Source organism: Symphalangus syndactylus, chromosome 20 (genome assembly GCF_028878055.3).
Source record: "Symphalangus syndactylus isolate Jambi chromosome 20, NHGRI_mSymSyn1-v2.1_pri, whole genome shotgun sequence".
Taxonomy (NCBI): Eukaryota; Metazoa; Chordata; class Mammalia; order Primates; family Hylobatidae; genus Symphalangus; species Symphalangus syndactylus.
Window position 1 is genome coordinate 22786609 of NC_072442.2, and position 14973 is coordinate 22801581.

General features: G+C 42.0%; 1 protein-coding gene across 5 annotated transcripts in view; it reads right to left on the reverse strand.

Moving 5' to 3' along the window:
* Positions 1-5123: 5123 nt before the first annotated feature.
* SLFN13 (schlafen family member 13) overlaps positions 5124-14973 on the reverse strand; it is a 64755-nt gene continuing 54905 nt past the window's right edge. For 3 of the 5 annotated variants that reach the window (XM_055255838.2, XM_063628567.1, XM_055255839.2), the window contains 4 exons: positions 10717-11795; positions 9894-10025; positions 7693-8416; positions 5124-7496 (listed from right to left, as the gene is read on the reverse strand). In XM_055255838.2, coding sequence (XP_055111813.2) covers positions 6725-7496; positions 7693-8416; positions 9894-10025; positions 10717-11782 — 2694 coding nt within the window. In that variant the 5' untranslated portion in view covers positions 11783-11795 and the 3' untranslated portion in view covers positions 5124-6724. Of the gene's footprint in view, positions 7497-7692; positions 8417-9893; positions 10026-10716; positions 11796-13363; positions 13511-14973 lie in introns of all 5 variants that reach the window. The other 2 variants (XM_063628568.1, XM_063628569.1) reach the window with 2 other exon arrangements.

Consider the following 14973-nt stretch of genomic DNA (forward strand, 5'->3'; position numbering starts at 1 on the left):
AACGTGGGATCCTTGGTGGGTAGCGCCTAGACACGGAGGCGACTGCAGGTTTCTGGCGGGGGGCTACTCTCCAGTGCTGCCTTGAAGGCCAAGGAGTGAATGGGGATAGTTGCCCTGCCCAGAAGCGGGAAGGACTCTTTTCTGTCTTTTCTGGTTGTGGTCCCTGATCCCTATGTGTGACGCAGCTTCTCCAGGGCGAACTCACATGTGTTTCAGGTGACTTAAGCCCTCTTTCCTTATGTTAAATTCTTCCCTTCCCCTACTCTACTGGCTAAGGACAAAAGAAACCCACCTAGCCTCCTAGTGCTAGCTGGGATTATAGCCTCCTATGATCCCAGCACTTTGGGAGGCCGAAGTGGGTGGATTGCCTGAGCTCAGGAGTTGGACACCAGCCAGGGCAATATGGTGAGAGGGCGTAATGGTGCGCACCTTGGTAGTCCCAACTACTGTGGTGGACTGGGGAGGGGGTGGGGGCGCTGAGGCATGAGAATCGCTTGGACCCGGGAGGCAGAAGTTACAGTGAGCCAAGATCACACGGCTGCACTCCATCCTGAAAGACAGAGCAAGGGATTCTATCAAAAGAAAAGAAAAGAGAAGAGAAGAGAAGAGAGAGAAGAGAAGAGAAGAGAAGAGAAGAGAAGAGAAGAGAGAAAAGAAAGAAGAAAAGAAAAGAAAAGAAAAGAAAAGAAAAGAAAAGAAAAGAAAAGAAAAGAAAAGAAAAAGAAAAGAAAAAGAAAACGCTAGTGCAGGGATTTTCCCAGAGCACCAGGATGGCTTCCAAGGGAGAAACAAAAAAGATTAAGATGTCATTCCCTTGGGAATGTGTGTGGCAGGCATGACTTATCGATCAACTTGGAATGAAAAATGCATATCCCAAAAGGCCCCTCAAAAGTGAGCAGAGTAAAAACATTCACAGGACTTTTAAATTATGTTTTTATTAACTATTGAGTAGAAACAAGATAATATTTATAGAATACATATAAGGTATAAAGAACAAAAGTATGAACATCTGTGAACCCCTTACATGGCTAAAAAATATTAACAATAAGCCTCTCCTCAGAGGTAAAACACCATATTAAAGTTTACATTGGACATTGTGTTGCTATTCTTCATAGTTTTTTGGGGGGAGGGGGTTGGGGGTTGTTTTGTTGTTTTGGGGTTTTTTTAGCCCACTGCAGCCTTCACCTCCTGGGCTCCAGTGATCCTCTCACCTCAGCCTCCCAGTAGCTGGGACTACAGGCACACACCACCAAACCCAGCTAATTTTTATTTTATTTTATTTTTTGTAGAGCCAGGATCTTGCTATGTTGCCAAGGCTTGTCTCTAACCCCTGGGCTCAAGTGATTCTCCTGCCTTGGTTCTGGAAGTGCTGAGATTACAGGTGTGAGCCACCATGCTGGCTTGCTGTTTGCTTATGCTGTAAATTCCCTTTGTTGATTTCCGAAAGTGTTTTTATACTTCTAATTTGCTAAGAGTCTTTATCATGAATGGATGTTGAACTTTATCAAAAGCTTTTTCCTCTGTTCAGATGATCATGTGATTTTTCTCTTTTGAACTCTTAATCTGTGGTGAATTACATTGATTAATTTTTTTTTTTCTTGGAGGCAGGGTCTCAAACTGGCACCCAGGCTGGAGTGTGGTGATGCGGTCATAGCTCAGTGCAGACTCAAACTCCTGGCCTGAAGGATCTTTCCTCCCTCAGCTTCCAGAAAGTCTGGGATTACAGGAGTGAGCCACTTCACTGGGCCTGATGATTGATTTTTTTAATGCCAAAATCAACGTTGAATTACTGACTTAAACCACCTTGGTCATGATGTATTATCACTTCTACAGTTGTAGCTCAGTGCGGACTCAAACTCCTAGCCTGAAGGATCTTTTTTCCTTCAGCCTCCAGAAAGTCTGGGATTACAGGAGTGAGCCACCTCACTGGGCCTGATGATTGATTTTTTAATGCCAAAATCAACGTTGAATTCCTGACTTGAACCACCTTGGTCATGATGTATTATCACTTTTGCAAATTGTTGGATTTTGTTTGCTAAAATTTTGTTTGGAATTTTTCATGTAGATATTTGAGTGATAATGACCTGCAATTTTCCTTTCATACTTTACCTATCAGACTTGTTTACAAGATTATGTCACCCTCATGAAATTAGTTAGGAACTGTTTCCTCTTTCTAGGAAAGCATTTGAGTAAGACTGAAATTCTCTCCTCCTTAAACTTGCTTGTTAGAACTTGCTGTGACAATGGTTACAGAATTTCTGCTTTGATCCATGAGTTAAACACTTTTTTAATTCCAAAAGATATGAACAGTTTTCTAGTTACCATTTTATTACTAGTTTATAATGTATTTGCATGTGGGGTCAAAGAATGTGATCAGCATCAGTTCTTTGAACTCTTTGAATAATTACTTTTTAATTGAAAAAAACCTCAAACCTTATGCATTCAGAAGCAAAAACACCCCCCCAACACACACAAAATTTATTAATTACAAAAAGCAAATTGTAACTGCACAGTAGGGAAACCTGGCAGACACCACTTTATCCAGATGATCAGAGTTAACAACATCAGGAATGGAACTAATCACTATCAAATGCCTTCTTTTTTTTTTTTTTTTTTTTTGAGACGTAGTCTCACTCTGTTGCCCAGGCTGGAGTGCAGTGGCGCAATCTCGGCTCACTGCAAGCTCCACCTCCCGGGTTCACGCCATTCTCCTGCCTCAGCCTCTCCGAGTAGCTGGAACTACAGGCGCCCGCCACCACGCCTGGCTAATTTTTTTGTATTTTTCTAAAACCGTGAACTGAGAACCATAACAGCCCTTCTATGGAATTTGTGCCAAAAATGCATAACCTGAATCTAATCATGAGAACACATGAAATGACCCAAAATCAGATACTCTGCAAAATAATAGGCCAATCCTCTTCAATAGTGTCAAAGATATGACAAAGACTGATTAACATCTCCAGATTAAATGAGACTTAAAAGAAAGGAAAGCTCAATACAATGCATGATCTTAGATCAAATCCTGGACCAGAATTTTTTCTCTTTTGCCATAAAGACACTTGTGGCACAACTGATATAATTCAATAAAGTCTATAGATTAGATAATAGTATCAGGGTTAATTTACGATTTTGATGATGATACTATAAATGTCCTTTTAGGAAACACCCACTGAAGTATTTAGAAGTAAATGGGAACCCTGTCTGCTACTTACTTTCAAATATCTCAGAAAAAAAATGGTAGAAGGAGGCACAGAGACAAGGCGAGAGAAGGCCATCAGGATCATCTGTGGTCAAAGGACTCTGGGCACACTGACATCTAATAACTAATTTGAAACTTTTGATTATTTTATTATTATTTTGTTAGAGATGGGGTCTTATTCTATTGCCCAGGTTAGGATGCAGTGACACGATTATCACTCACTACAACCTTGAACTCCTGGAATCAAGCGATCCTCTCGCCTCAGCCTCTGGAATAGCTAGGACTGCAGGAGCACACCACCACACCTAGATAATTTTTTGTTGTTGTCTTCTCGAGGGGGGGTCACGCTATGCTGCCTCATATGATCCTCCCACCTCAGCCTCCTGCTAACATATTATTTAAATATTTGTTTTTCACTGTGCTCAAGGCTTTACTAAGTTTTGTTGAAAGTAGGGCCAGGTGTTGACTGTTAATTTGTGAAACAAAAGATGTGACCTCTTTCCATGCTTGAGATTCAGAGGAGCAGAAGAAGTTTAGGAAAGTCATTATGTCAAGCCAGCTAGAAACTAGCAGAGGCCTTGGTACAGCACTCCATAGCAAGAAGTGGCAGGAGACCACAAGGAGAGATCTGTGAGCATTCCTGGAATTCTCAGAAATCTTAATGGAAATAAGCTAGGTTTAAAAAAATGTTTAAAAAGGAGGGCACTATGGGGTATACAGGAACTTTCTGTATTATGCTTGCAACTTTTCTGTACATCTGAACTAAAATAAAAGACTAATTTAAATTTTAAAAGCATTTTGTTTCATTTTACAACAACTGGATAGATTTTCAGATCTTTAATGAAGCAGGTCCTATATGACTAGAGCCAGATTACAGAGACAGGCAGGCACCCATCAAAACCCAATTAAGCCTGACACAGTGGCTCATGCCTATAATCCCAGCAATGGGAGGCTGAGGCAACAGGATCACTTGAGCCCAGGAGTTCGGGGCTATAGTGAACTATGATCACACCAGTACCCTCCAGCCTGGGCAACATAGTGAGACTTTTCCTCTTTAAAAAAAAAAAAAAAAATTAAAGTTAATCTTGCTTAAGCTTTTACTGGCTCATTTTTGGCTGTATCATGGAGTTACTGGCCTCAGTCTTCTCCTTTTCCTCCATTTAATCATTTATTTTACAGAACCTTTTTTTTTTTCAGTTTAATGAGACACAAACTCCCAATTTTTTATTTAAAACACAAATGCAATAAACATATAAGCTAAACATTTCCTCATTAATATGGAAAAAGAAGAAAGCATCAGTAATCCTCTGTTATAAACAAAAATTCATAAATATTTATACATTTTAAAATATGATACTGTTTCAAATATTACTAGGGCAATAAATCATATAGAGAGATTCAACCAGTCAGAATTAGACTTTTAAAGAATTGCTCTCAAAGGCTGAAATAACTCCAAAGACCAGTGAGTTTACTACATTTACGAAGATAGCTTTTTGGTGCTGAGCTGTATCTCATTTAATGCAGCCAGAAAGAAAGAAGAAATATTTTTCTCCTTATTTTGCTGATTGTCAGATTTTGCTCAAGTTAGAAGAGCCTACAGTTTCAAGGCTAGACAACTGGAATTCCATTAGTTAACACAAATAGGAGAAAAACTGGCAGAAAAGTTCAAAACTTACAATATGGAGGGAAATCAGCCAAATAGGATTACTTATAAATGGAATATTGGGCATGTAGTTTCTTAATTTTCATTAGTTATGCAAATATTTTATTGTTAGTGTTTAGATTAGTGTTTTAGAATGTTTTGTAGAGACCGAAAAGCAAATAAGTAATTGCATTAGCATTGTTAAGTGTCAGTGTTTTTAGTTTGATGAATGATCATACAGCTGTGTTCTCAGGCTGCAATAACAAAACACTAGAGACTGGATGGCTGAACCAACAGAAATTTATTTCTCACAGTCTGGGGGCTGGAAGTCGAAGGCATAGGTGCCAGCGGGGTGGGGGGTTCACTGTGAGGCTTCTCCTCTTGGCTTGTAGGTGGCTGCCATCTGCCTGTGTGCTCCCATGCCCTCATTTGTGTGCACAGGGAGGAAGGGAATGAGCTCTGTGGGGTCTCTCCCTATAAGGACACCACTCTTAGCAGATCAGATTCTCCACTGTGACTTCGTGTAACCTTAATTACTACCTTAGCAGCCCCAGCTCCACAGTGAAGGTTGGGGCTTCAATATGGGGATTTAGGGGTGAGGGTGGGACACAAACATTCAGTCCATAACAATGGCCCACCAAACTGTGAAAGCAAATAGAAAAAAAAAAATCACAGTTCAAGAATGACATAAAACTTAAGTAGGTATGCTATAGAGTAATGCATACAGCTACACTGAGATGTTACAATGTAACAACATAAACTCACTGCATTTTTCTTCTTCTTCTTCTTCTTTTTGAGACAGTCTCACACTGTTGCCCAGGCTGGAGTACAGTGGCATGATCTCAGCTCACTGCAACCTCTGCCTCCAGGATTCAAGTGATTCTCATGCTTCAGCCTCCCAAGTAGCTGGGATACAGGCATGCACCACCATGCCCTGCTAATTTTTGTATTTTTAGTAGAGACAGGGTTTCTCCATGTTGGCCAGGCTGGTCTTGAACTCCTGACCTCAGGTGATCCACCTGCCTCAGCCTCCCAAAGAGCTGGAATTACAGGTGTGAGCCACCATGCCTGGCCAACACTCATTCATTTTTAAAGACATCTTTCCCAAGTTTGTTCACCTTACGTCTGATACACACCTTCAGAACCAGATTTGGGTCTCTAATATTAACTTCTACTGAAAGTCGGCATTTCCTCTTGGCCTATAATTTCTCCGTAAAGGTATCACTAATGTTCACTATTACAGTTAAGCCTTGGTCTGGGCTATTCTGAGAACAAGCTCTGGAGATCACAATTTTAAGGATTAAATAATCATAACAATATTGTTTGTTCTGCCAAAATGATTAATCTGACAGTGACTGAATTATCTTGGGACTCTCCCAAGCCCTAAATGAATACAGCAAAGATAAATTAAGGAAACAATTGCTTCTACTATGGCCTCTAAGCTCCTAACAGATCATGCTTCTGCAGAAAACGATTCTGGACAAATTTTTTAAAGCAACAAACTACATGAAGTCACATAAAAGAGAACTCCAGCCTTGGAAGAAAGACTACAGGCTGAGTTTCTTATTTTTATGGCTTTTACCCAGAGAGCAAGACACAGATCTGCATTGTGCAGGACAGCTAAAGTTCCTTAAGAAAACCACCATCTTTCTGGCTGGAAGAGTCAGGGGTCAGAATGGGGGGCAGCCACTGCTGCTGAAAAGAGTTGGGGGAGGAACCCCTGAAAGGAGAGCCAGAAATGGGGGAACTCCAAACCCTGTGTCAGCTCTGTCCAAATCTCTAACTGACTTGTGAACTAAAAAGAAAGGTTTCTACCATCAGCAGACTGTCACCCATAGATATTTACACAGTATTCTGGTTTGGAGTTCTTCCTAATAGTCACTTCACAGAAAAATATATAGCTGTTGTTTTGCCCTGGAAGCCAGACAGATCAGAATATTGGGTAAGATAGCTGGGTCAGCTGTCCTTGGATGGATCCCAAACACTATGCTCCTTTCCAGGCCTGAGAATCGCCGGACACTGTCCAACACAATGTGATCACCCAGCATATCACATGCATCACTGAGCTGCACAACCCTTTTCTTCCTCATTGCTTTCAAGAGCTTAGACTGATACTGCTCCACGTCTGTCGCGGTGCTGACAAGCACAGCAACATCCTTTGGAGAATAGCCCCTTTCAAAGAAGAGCCCACATGTGTCTGCCACATAGGTCACTATTTGCTCCAAACTAAAGTTTTTAATAATCTTTTTGTTGCCTGAAACACCTGGAACCCATTTAGCTTCACTGAGAATTGCCAGATACCCATGGGGGATATTAATTGCAGGATTTTCTATAATTAGTTGTATTTCTTGTTGTATGTACTCGGCTATTTCATCTGCATTGCGAACTACTCTGGTGAGCTCTTCTCTTGGATACTGTGCTGAGAGAGGGGGAAGGCCACTGCGACCCAAGTGGCTGGTCTGAAAGTAGTCCAGAAAGATCCAGAGAACTCCTGGACAATCCTTTTCTCTCTGAGTGATGGTTTTTGCCTTCCTATACCAGTCCCCATCTTCAGTGCAGAAATTCTGAGCTTCATCCATGATGATGTGTTGAATGTCATCAAAGTCTTTCCTCATGAAAGTTTTCCGGGTCCCTGCTCGGCAGATATTTCTATCACTGTAAAAATTAAAAGAACACACTCAGGTTTTCTCTAAAAAAACAAGGGGAGAAAATGATTGTATCATGTCCCTCTGAGCACAGTACATTATCACGGATCATTTTACCACACAATTCTCAAGGAAGAAGGTGACTTAGCAGAAAAAATTAAACCCAGATTAAATAATACTTAAAGATGTAAGATCCAACTGCTTACCTGATAAAGTTCCTCAGAGGCTGGTTTTCACAAACATAGAGAATTCTGTGTGCCTCACAGTGAAACACATTCCTGATCTTCTCCATGATCTTCATGGCCATGATGGTCTTCCCTGAGCCAGGTAAGCCGTGGACAAACAATTCTCTGTTCTTGCGGAGGCTTCTGGAGAATATCTCATACTGCTGGGCTGTGAGCAGATTTAAAACCTCACAGCCGAGCTGGTCACTCAAGAGAGACCTGAAGCCGAGTAGGACAATCACGAGGGACTGCAGCAGGGCTTCCATGTGCTGGGTGCCTGCAAGACTATAGGACGCAGGGTAATCCATCGGAGACACTGCAGCCTCCAAGGCCTCTGCGCTGCCCTCAGGACTCAGGCAGAGGACCTTGGCCCTAACACACACCTTCCCGGTGTAGCCCCCCACATTCACCAGCTTCTGCTTCAAAGTTAAGGCGGTGTGAGTGCAGTAGTCCTGGCCCTCTGCATCCTGCTCCCTGAGAACGGTGTAGAGAATGGGGGTGCTGTTCTGTGCTATCAGCAGAGCATCACAGATGACTCCTGGCTTCTCCTGCAAGTTCAGGTCCACAGCCCAGCTTCTAGAGAGGATCACAATTCCCTGGGAGAAAGGTTGCATTTGCTTGTGTATTAACTCCTCTAGTCCTTCATGTTGTAAAGACAGCTCCTTCCAGAGGGACTCTGGAGTACATCGCAAATGTCCTGGTGAGACTAGACAGGAAGAAAATAGAAAGATGTTTTCACTGTGTTTGTGTGATTTTGTATGAATCGCATGTTACGTTTAAGAGAGAGAGGAAAGCCCCCCAAAGAACTGTACAATTTAACAGAAATTCCTTCTGGTGCATCTCTCTCTCTTTTTTTTTTTTTTTTTTTGAGACGGAGTCTCGCTCTGTTGCCCAGGCTGGAGTGCAGTGGCGCAATCTCGGCTCCGCCTCCCAGGTTCACGCCATTCTCCTGCCTCAGCCTCCCGAATAGCTGGGACTACAGGCTCCCGGCACCACTCCCGGCTATATTTTTGTATTTTTAGTAGAGACGGGGTTTCCCCATGTTGGCCAGGATGGTCTCGATCTCCTGACCTCATGATCTGCCTGCTTCGGCCTCCCAAAGTGCTGGGATTACAGGCATGAGCCACCACGCCTGGCCTGGTGCATCTCTCTTTAACCTACAACCTACAAATCTGGTTAAATGAATGATGTCACCCTTCTATGTATCTCATGGACAGTGGAGCATGTCAACTGAAATGTAATTTACTGAGCCTGAGAAAGTGAAAGCCATGTATTCAATTACTCTTGCATCTTGGATTCTTAATGTGGAATGTCTAAAAACCTTTCTGATAAGCTAATGACATAAAGATCTCAGGTAAGTAAACAAACTATTTGGTGGTAAACAGACCTAAGGCAGGCCTAATATATGAATTACCTTGCCCTTGATAAATGTTTGGACATATGTAGGATATTTGTGCATTATATTCTTTTGTCAAATCTCATACTTAATATGTTCAATGTGTGAAGTTAAGCCATTTCCCTCCTTGAGAAATCTAGGTTTCATTTTGTAAGTAGGAACTCTGAGAAAAAAACCTTGCTAAAAAATGTTTGGGCATTAGGGAGAGGGGTTACCTAACATTGTCTATGGGCTTGAATTATTATTTGGTGCCACCTCTGAAGCATTAGTGAGTCGTTCCCTCTAGCCTCTTCCAAAGAGAAATTATTTGTGGTTTTTCTGTATTCTTATATTCTACCAGGTGAACGTTTTTATTCCTTTTACAGACATAATTCCTCCATCCTTGAAAAGTAGACCAGAAGTGGCTAATTATTCCATCGTGCCCCTTGTAGTTGTACTAGATCACTTGTTTCCAAACCCAGCAGGGCATCAGAATAATTTGGGAAGCTTGCCCAAATGCACATGGCTAGGTTTTTCCCCTGGAAATTAAGCGTTCATAAGTTCTTGGCGTGGGCCTGGAGATCTGCATGTTTAACTACTTCCTATGGCATTTCTAATGATCAGCCAGACGTGGCAACCAATGGGCCAGATGATTTCTAAAGGTACCTGAAACTCATCCCCAAGAAGCTTATGGCATTGTCACTGTATATACCTGGATCTGCAGGACACAATCTTTCATGGATTTGTTTTCCATGAAATGTATTAAATGACTTCCCACTCTCCTGATGTAAAAACTGGCAGTTAGTACCTGGAAATAAATGTTGTTGTAGATCTGCTTTGTGTTCCAGGCCTTTCTTAGAATACACTGGTCTGCAAAGTGAAGGACTGTCAGATAGACTCAACTGAGACTCAAAGGCCTCGGCAAAGTCTGGAGGAAACTCTGAAAGAAAGAACATTTTAATTTACACTGTATGATTTCATGTCTCACTACTGGAATAGGCTGTACAAGGCTGTGTCTAAATTTCATCTAACATGGTACAAGGCAGGCCACAAAGTCAGATGCTTTACCCTTTCTTGACTCTATGTCCAGGTTCCCAAAGACTCATCATTAAAAGCCCTTTTTCTGATCCTTGAATGGTGTTTCCCCATGCAACATAATGCCCCCTCCTCCATGTTTGAATAGTTCTTTGCTTGAATTGCAGTGAAAAAAACTCTCTTTAAGTTATAATCATCAGGTTTTCATATCCCTGTGCACGCACCTCCACTAACCTCAACTTAAACAAACCTCAACCAACACTAGCTCTTGTCTCCCAGAGTTGATTTTATGCTAAACTGAGGTACAAGCTAATCATTATTATGAGGCTCCCACAGATTCCAATTTAATGGTTTATTAAAGGAACCAATTTCCAAGGTTTTCCTTTGCTTCTTCTTTTGTGGGAAATCACCATTCACAAAATATCTCATTTTGGCTTTTTCTCACCCAATAAAACTTCCTATCTACGAAAAGTATGGAGATTTAGAGAAAGTAAATTTCAGTGGGTGTGAGAAGGTCAAGCTTAGAGAATAAAGAAGGAAGTGGTACTGGGGAAGAGGTAGAAAGGTCAGGAAGGGAGAATCTGGTTCCCTCTTACCTGGATCTGAGTCCATCACTTTCTCTACCCATTCCTCAGCTGTCAGGGGGCAGATGTTCTTCTCCCTCACCACCCATGACTCGGGAGCTTCCGAGAACACCACACAACAGGATGCCTTCACTTTAATCACACAGAGATAACCATACAACTCTTTCCCACGAAACACTTCTATGATTTTGGTGCTGCACTCTACCCGAGGTTTGGAAGAGCAAAAATGGACAATGGACAACTTGGAAATTGCTCTTGCAATTACATTTTTCAAAGAGTCAGGGTCAACATTTTCTTTGGCACATCCCAGGACTTTCCTACTCTCACCATCCACTCCAATAAAAAGGTAGCCTCCGTCAGTGTTTGCAAATGCAGAGATGTACTTTGGAATTGTATTTTCTACATACTGTTGGATGTGTTTTGTAGAGAACTGTTTAAACTCTATGGATTGAGACTCAGGAAAAGATAGGATTTCACCATATGCAATAGTGTCAGTTTGGAAAACTTCACATGCAGGATTTGACTCAGATATGTTCTGGCATATAGCTTTCATAATTTTACTAGGTGGAGACCCTTCATTAATCAGATTACATTTGGACTTTCTTTCCTTGGTCTTCAGGAAATCGAATATCTGCCTTGAATCCAAGGGAAGCGTAGAGGTGCCAGATCTATAGTGTAATGAAGACCTAATGCTGCAAATGCGGGAATTGAAAGAACCATCTTTACGGAAAGCGTCACCGCTCCAAGATTTAACAAAAATGTAAAAACACCCTCCTTGTTGCTTAGTCTCAAAGAAATCCTGAAAATATGCATACTGAATAAGCTGTCTCAAGGATTCTTCTAAATCCAATCCCATCTCTGTGGAACGCCCATCCTTGTTGGCCATTTCCATCCGAATCACTCCTCCTCCTGAGTTTAATAAAGCACACGCAGCCTGTATAACTCTCTCCTTCTGTTGCTCTCTCTGAGTTTTCTGCAGCTTTTTTCTGTTTTCTTCTCCAAGAGTCACTTCTCCGACATCGATGACCAGGTCTGGGTAAGATGGATCCACACTCAGGGAGCAGTGATTTGCCTCCATGTTGAACTTGCACCTTAAAGTATTAGAACATTTGTTTCATTTTTGATTTAAAAATTGTTACAAGCCTGCAATTCTTCTATTAGAAAATATTTAAAATGTGTCTAATATGTGCTGGGATAAGACAATAGCAAGAAAGACAGGTATAGTCTCTTTAGGAGCTGACTGGCTGGCAGGGAAAGGAATTAATGAAATTAGCCTTTACCGTCATGTGTGATATGAGCTCTAAGAGAGAAAACACATTGAATGGGGTATCTGAACTAATCTGGAGACCATGGTTCAATAAGACTTCCAGGAGTAGGTTCCATTTAAGCCAAGATTTAAAGGATGCACTAGAACTGGCCAGGTGAAGTCATTAGCATTGAAACATAGAGGTAGTGGATCAGCTGAGGGGCATGTGTACCATGGCATGAGAACATCTAGGTTTGGAACAGATTCTCCATGATCATCAACTTTAGAAGATAAGTAAAAGAAGACCACATTGAAAAGGAGACTGTAGAAAGGTCTGAGTATGAGAAATCAAAGAAGTAAGAGAAAAATCAAGGGCATTTGGTATTAACAAAGCCCGGAACAAGGTCACCTGCCGAGGTTTTAAGACGTCTAATACTGCTGACAGATACAGCTAGGTAATGACTAGAAAGTGTTATTAGGTTTAGTAAAATTAAGGTTAACTGTGGCTTTGAAAAATGCTGTTCAGACACCTGGGAAATGGGCATCAGGAGGCAATAAACCAGGGGCTAAGGTCTTGGAGAATAGAGTCAATGAAGATGGCTTGAATTCCAGTTCTGTCATTTAGTACTGTTATATTAGTCTACATATTTACTCTTTCTTACTCTATATTCTTACTATAAAACATGGTGCAGCCACCTGTGACTGTTACTACGAAGATTAACTCAGATAATTTACAACAAGCATTTAAAACTATGCTTTGGTTCACAGGTGTTCAGTAAAGGAACCTATATTAATTGACATTATTTTACAATGGGTTGAGGAATGAATGAGAGGTAAGGAAATAGCATCATCAAGTGTACACCTGCTGTCTTCTTACACCAAAATCAGTCCTGAAGTACCTGTATGCAGAAACATGTGTAGAGAGAGGCAGCAGAGCTCAGAGGTCAAGATTCAGAAATAAAGGCTGGGACATTCACAATCTTACCACTTTGCCTAATTTAGACCCTTGCCTAGAAATTTCTACTGTCAGCATTCTGTCTTGCATTCCGAGACCACTGAAACATCTTTGTCAAGTTACTTGTAAAATATTCTTTCTGATACATGGGGACTTCAAAGTTAAATCTTTTCTCTCTACCCCCATGAACTTTATTGTTAAAGCCTAGATATGCTGATAGTTTTTTGTTGGTAACTGTATTCAAATGGCAACCCCACCCATATCTTTTGCAGGCAGAAAAGTCTTAGGGAGCTCTATCCCAGCTCTTCCTTTGGGTATAAAGGTATTATAATCAGTGCCACTTGCAGATTCTTTGTAAGGTAGAGATATTGTTTCCTAAATAAAATTTAAACCCTAAGTAAAACTGAACTATTCAATAACAAATTGAGAATTCAGGGGAAAAAAATCAGGAAGCTTACCAATATATTTAACAAAAGCAACTGATTCTGTTGTGTTTACAGAATAACTTTGCTATAATCCCTCTCTTAATGTAACCAGACTTCCCACCAGCACAGTGAATGCCCACCGCCTGCTGTCTTCTTCTACCAAAATCAGTCCTGAAGGACCTGTATGCGGAAACATGTAGAGAGAGGCAGCAGAGTTCAGGGGTCAAGATGCAGACTTCTTTGAACCCCTCTTCCCCCAGCCCAGTTCAAATCCCAGCTCTGCCATTTATTAGCTGTGTGGTTTGGGGCTATTTACTTGACCTCTCTGTACCTAAGCAAAACAGTGATAGCCATAAAAGCTGCCTCACAGAGTTGTGGTGAGAAGTAAATGAGGTAATATATGTACAGCATTTAAAATGCTACACGACACAAAGTAAACGTACAGTACTAGAGTTTGTTAGTTAAACGTAGAAATACTACCCTAGAATCCAGGAAACAGGAGGTGGGGGGAAGGTGGAGGTGGAGAGGGGCCTGTGAGAAGCCCCTGGGGACAATGGATGGCTGTTGGGAAGCAGCCTGCACACAAGCATGGGAATAATTAGAGATAATTCTTGGCCTTGCTTCTCTGTGGAAATTGACGGAAACAGTTTCGCTTCCTACACAGGTATACTGTAGGTAAAATCAGAACAACACACATCCTCCCATGCGCTCCCAAGCCCCCCACCCCACTGAGGAAAACTGGTGGGGACTGGCTAGTCTCAGGCAGAGACAGAAGGAAACAGCTGCGACAGAAGCTCCCTCTTGGGAAACTAAAACACAGAGCTCTTTGTCCTTCTCAGATAGCATCTCTGTATTTTACAGACGTTGTTGGGAGGGAGACATTTTTCTCATTTCTCCCCTTTCTAGATTACAGGGTAAGCAGGATACTGTGTATTGGCCATTCTAATTGCCAATGGTACAGGGTAATGGCAATTCTAATTCTGTTTTGTTTTAGTTTTGATATAATGTCTTCCTGTGTTGTCCAGGCTGGAGTGCAGTGGCGCGATCACAGGCTCAGGCGATTTTTGCCTCAGCCTCTGGGGAAGCTAGAACCATACAGGTGCGCGCCACCAGGCCCGGTTAATTTATTATTATTATTATTATTAATTATTCATAGCGACAGGGTCTCCCTACACTGCCAGGCTGGTCTCGAAATCCTGGGCTCAAGTAATCCTCCCACTTGGTCTTTCAAAGTGCTAAGACTACAGGCATGAGCCACCGCACCCAGCCTAATTCTGCTTTTTAACTCTTAGATTAAGAACAATAATTTACAGTGGTTAGTGAGTCAATGCCAAGAACCCTGAATCAAGGGGCCCAACCTTCGCGACGGGGGAAGCCTCCAGGACGCACTTGGCTCTGCCTGTTTGTTCCGCCCCCGCGGAAACCGCTGCTCCTGGGCAGGGGCTTTCTGTTTTGCAGCCGAAACAGGAACACAGCTGAGGCCCGCCAAGCCGCCAACCCCTTTAGCTCCCCGCACCGTCCCTCCCCACCGCCCCGCCTCCACCCGCGCCGCGATCAAGTCCTCATAGTCAGCCTTTTAGGGAATTTGCTCGGCAAACTAGCTGGACCCCAAAGGCAGGGGAGAAGCACACAAATGCCCCCAC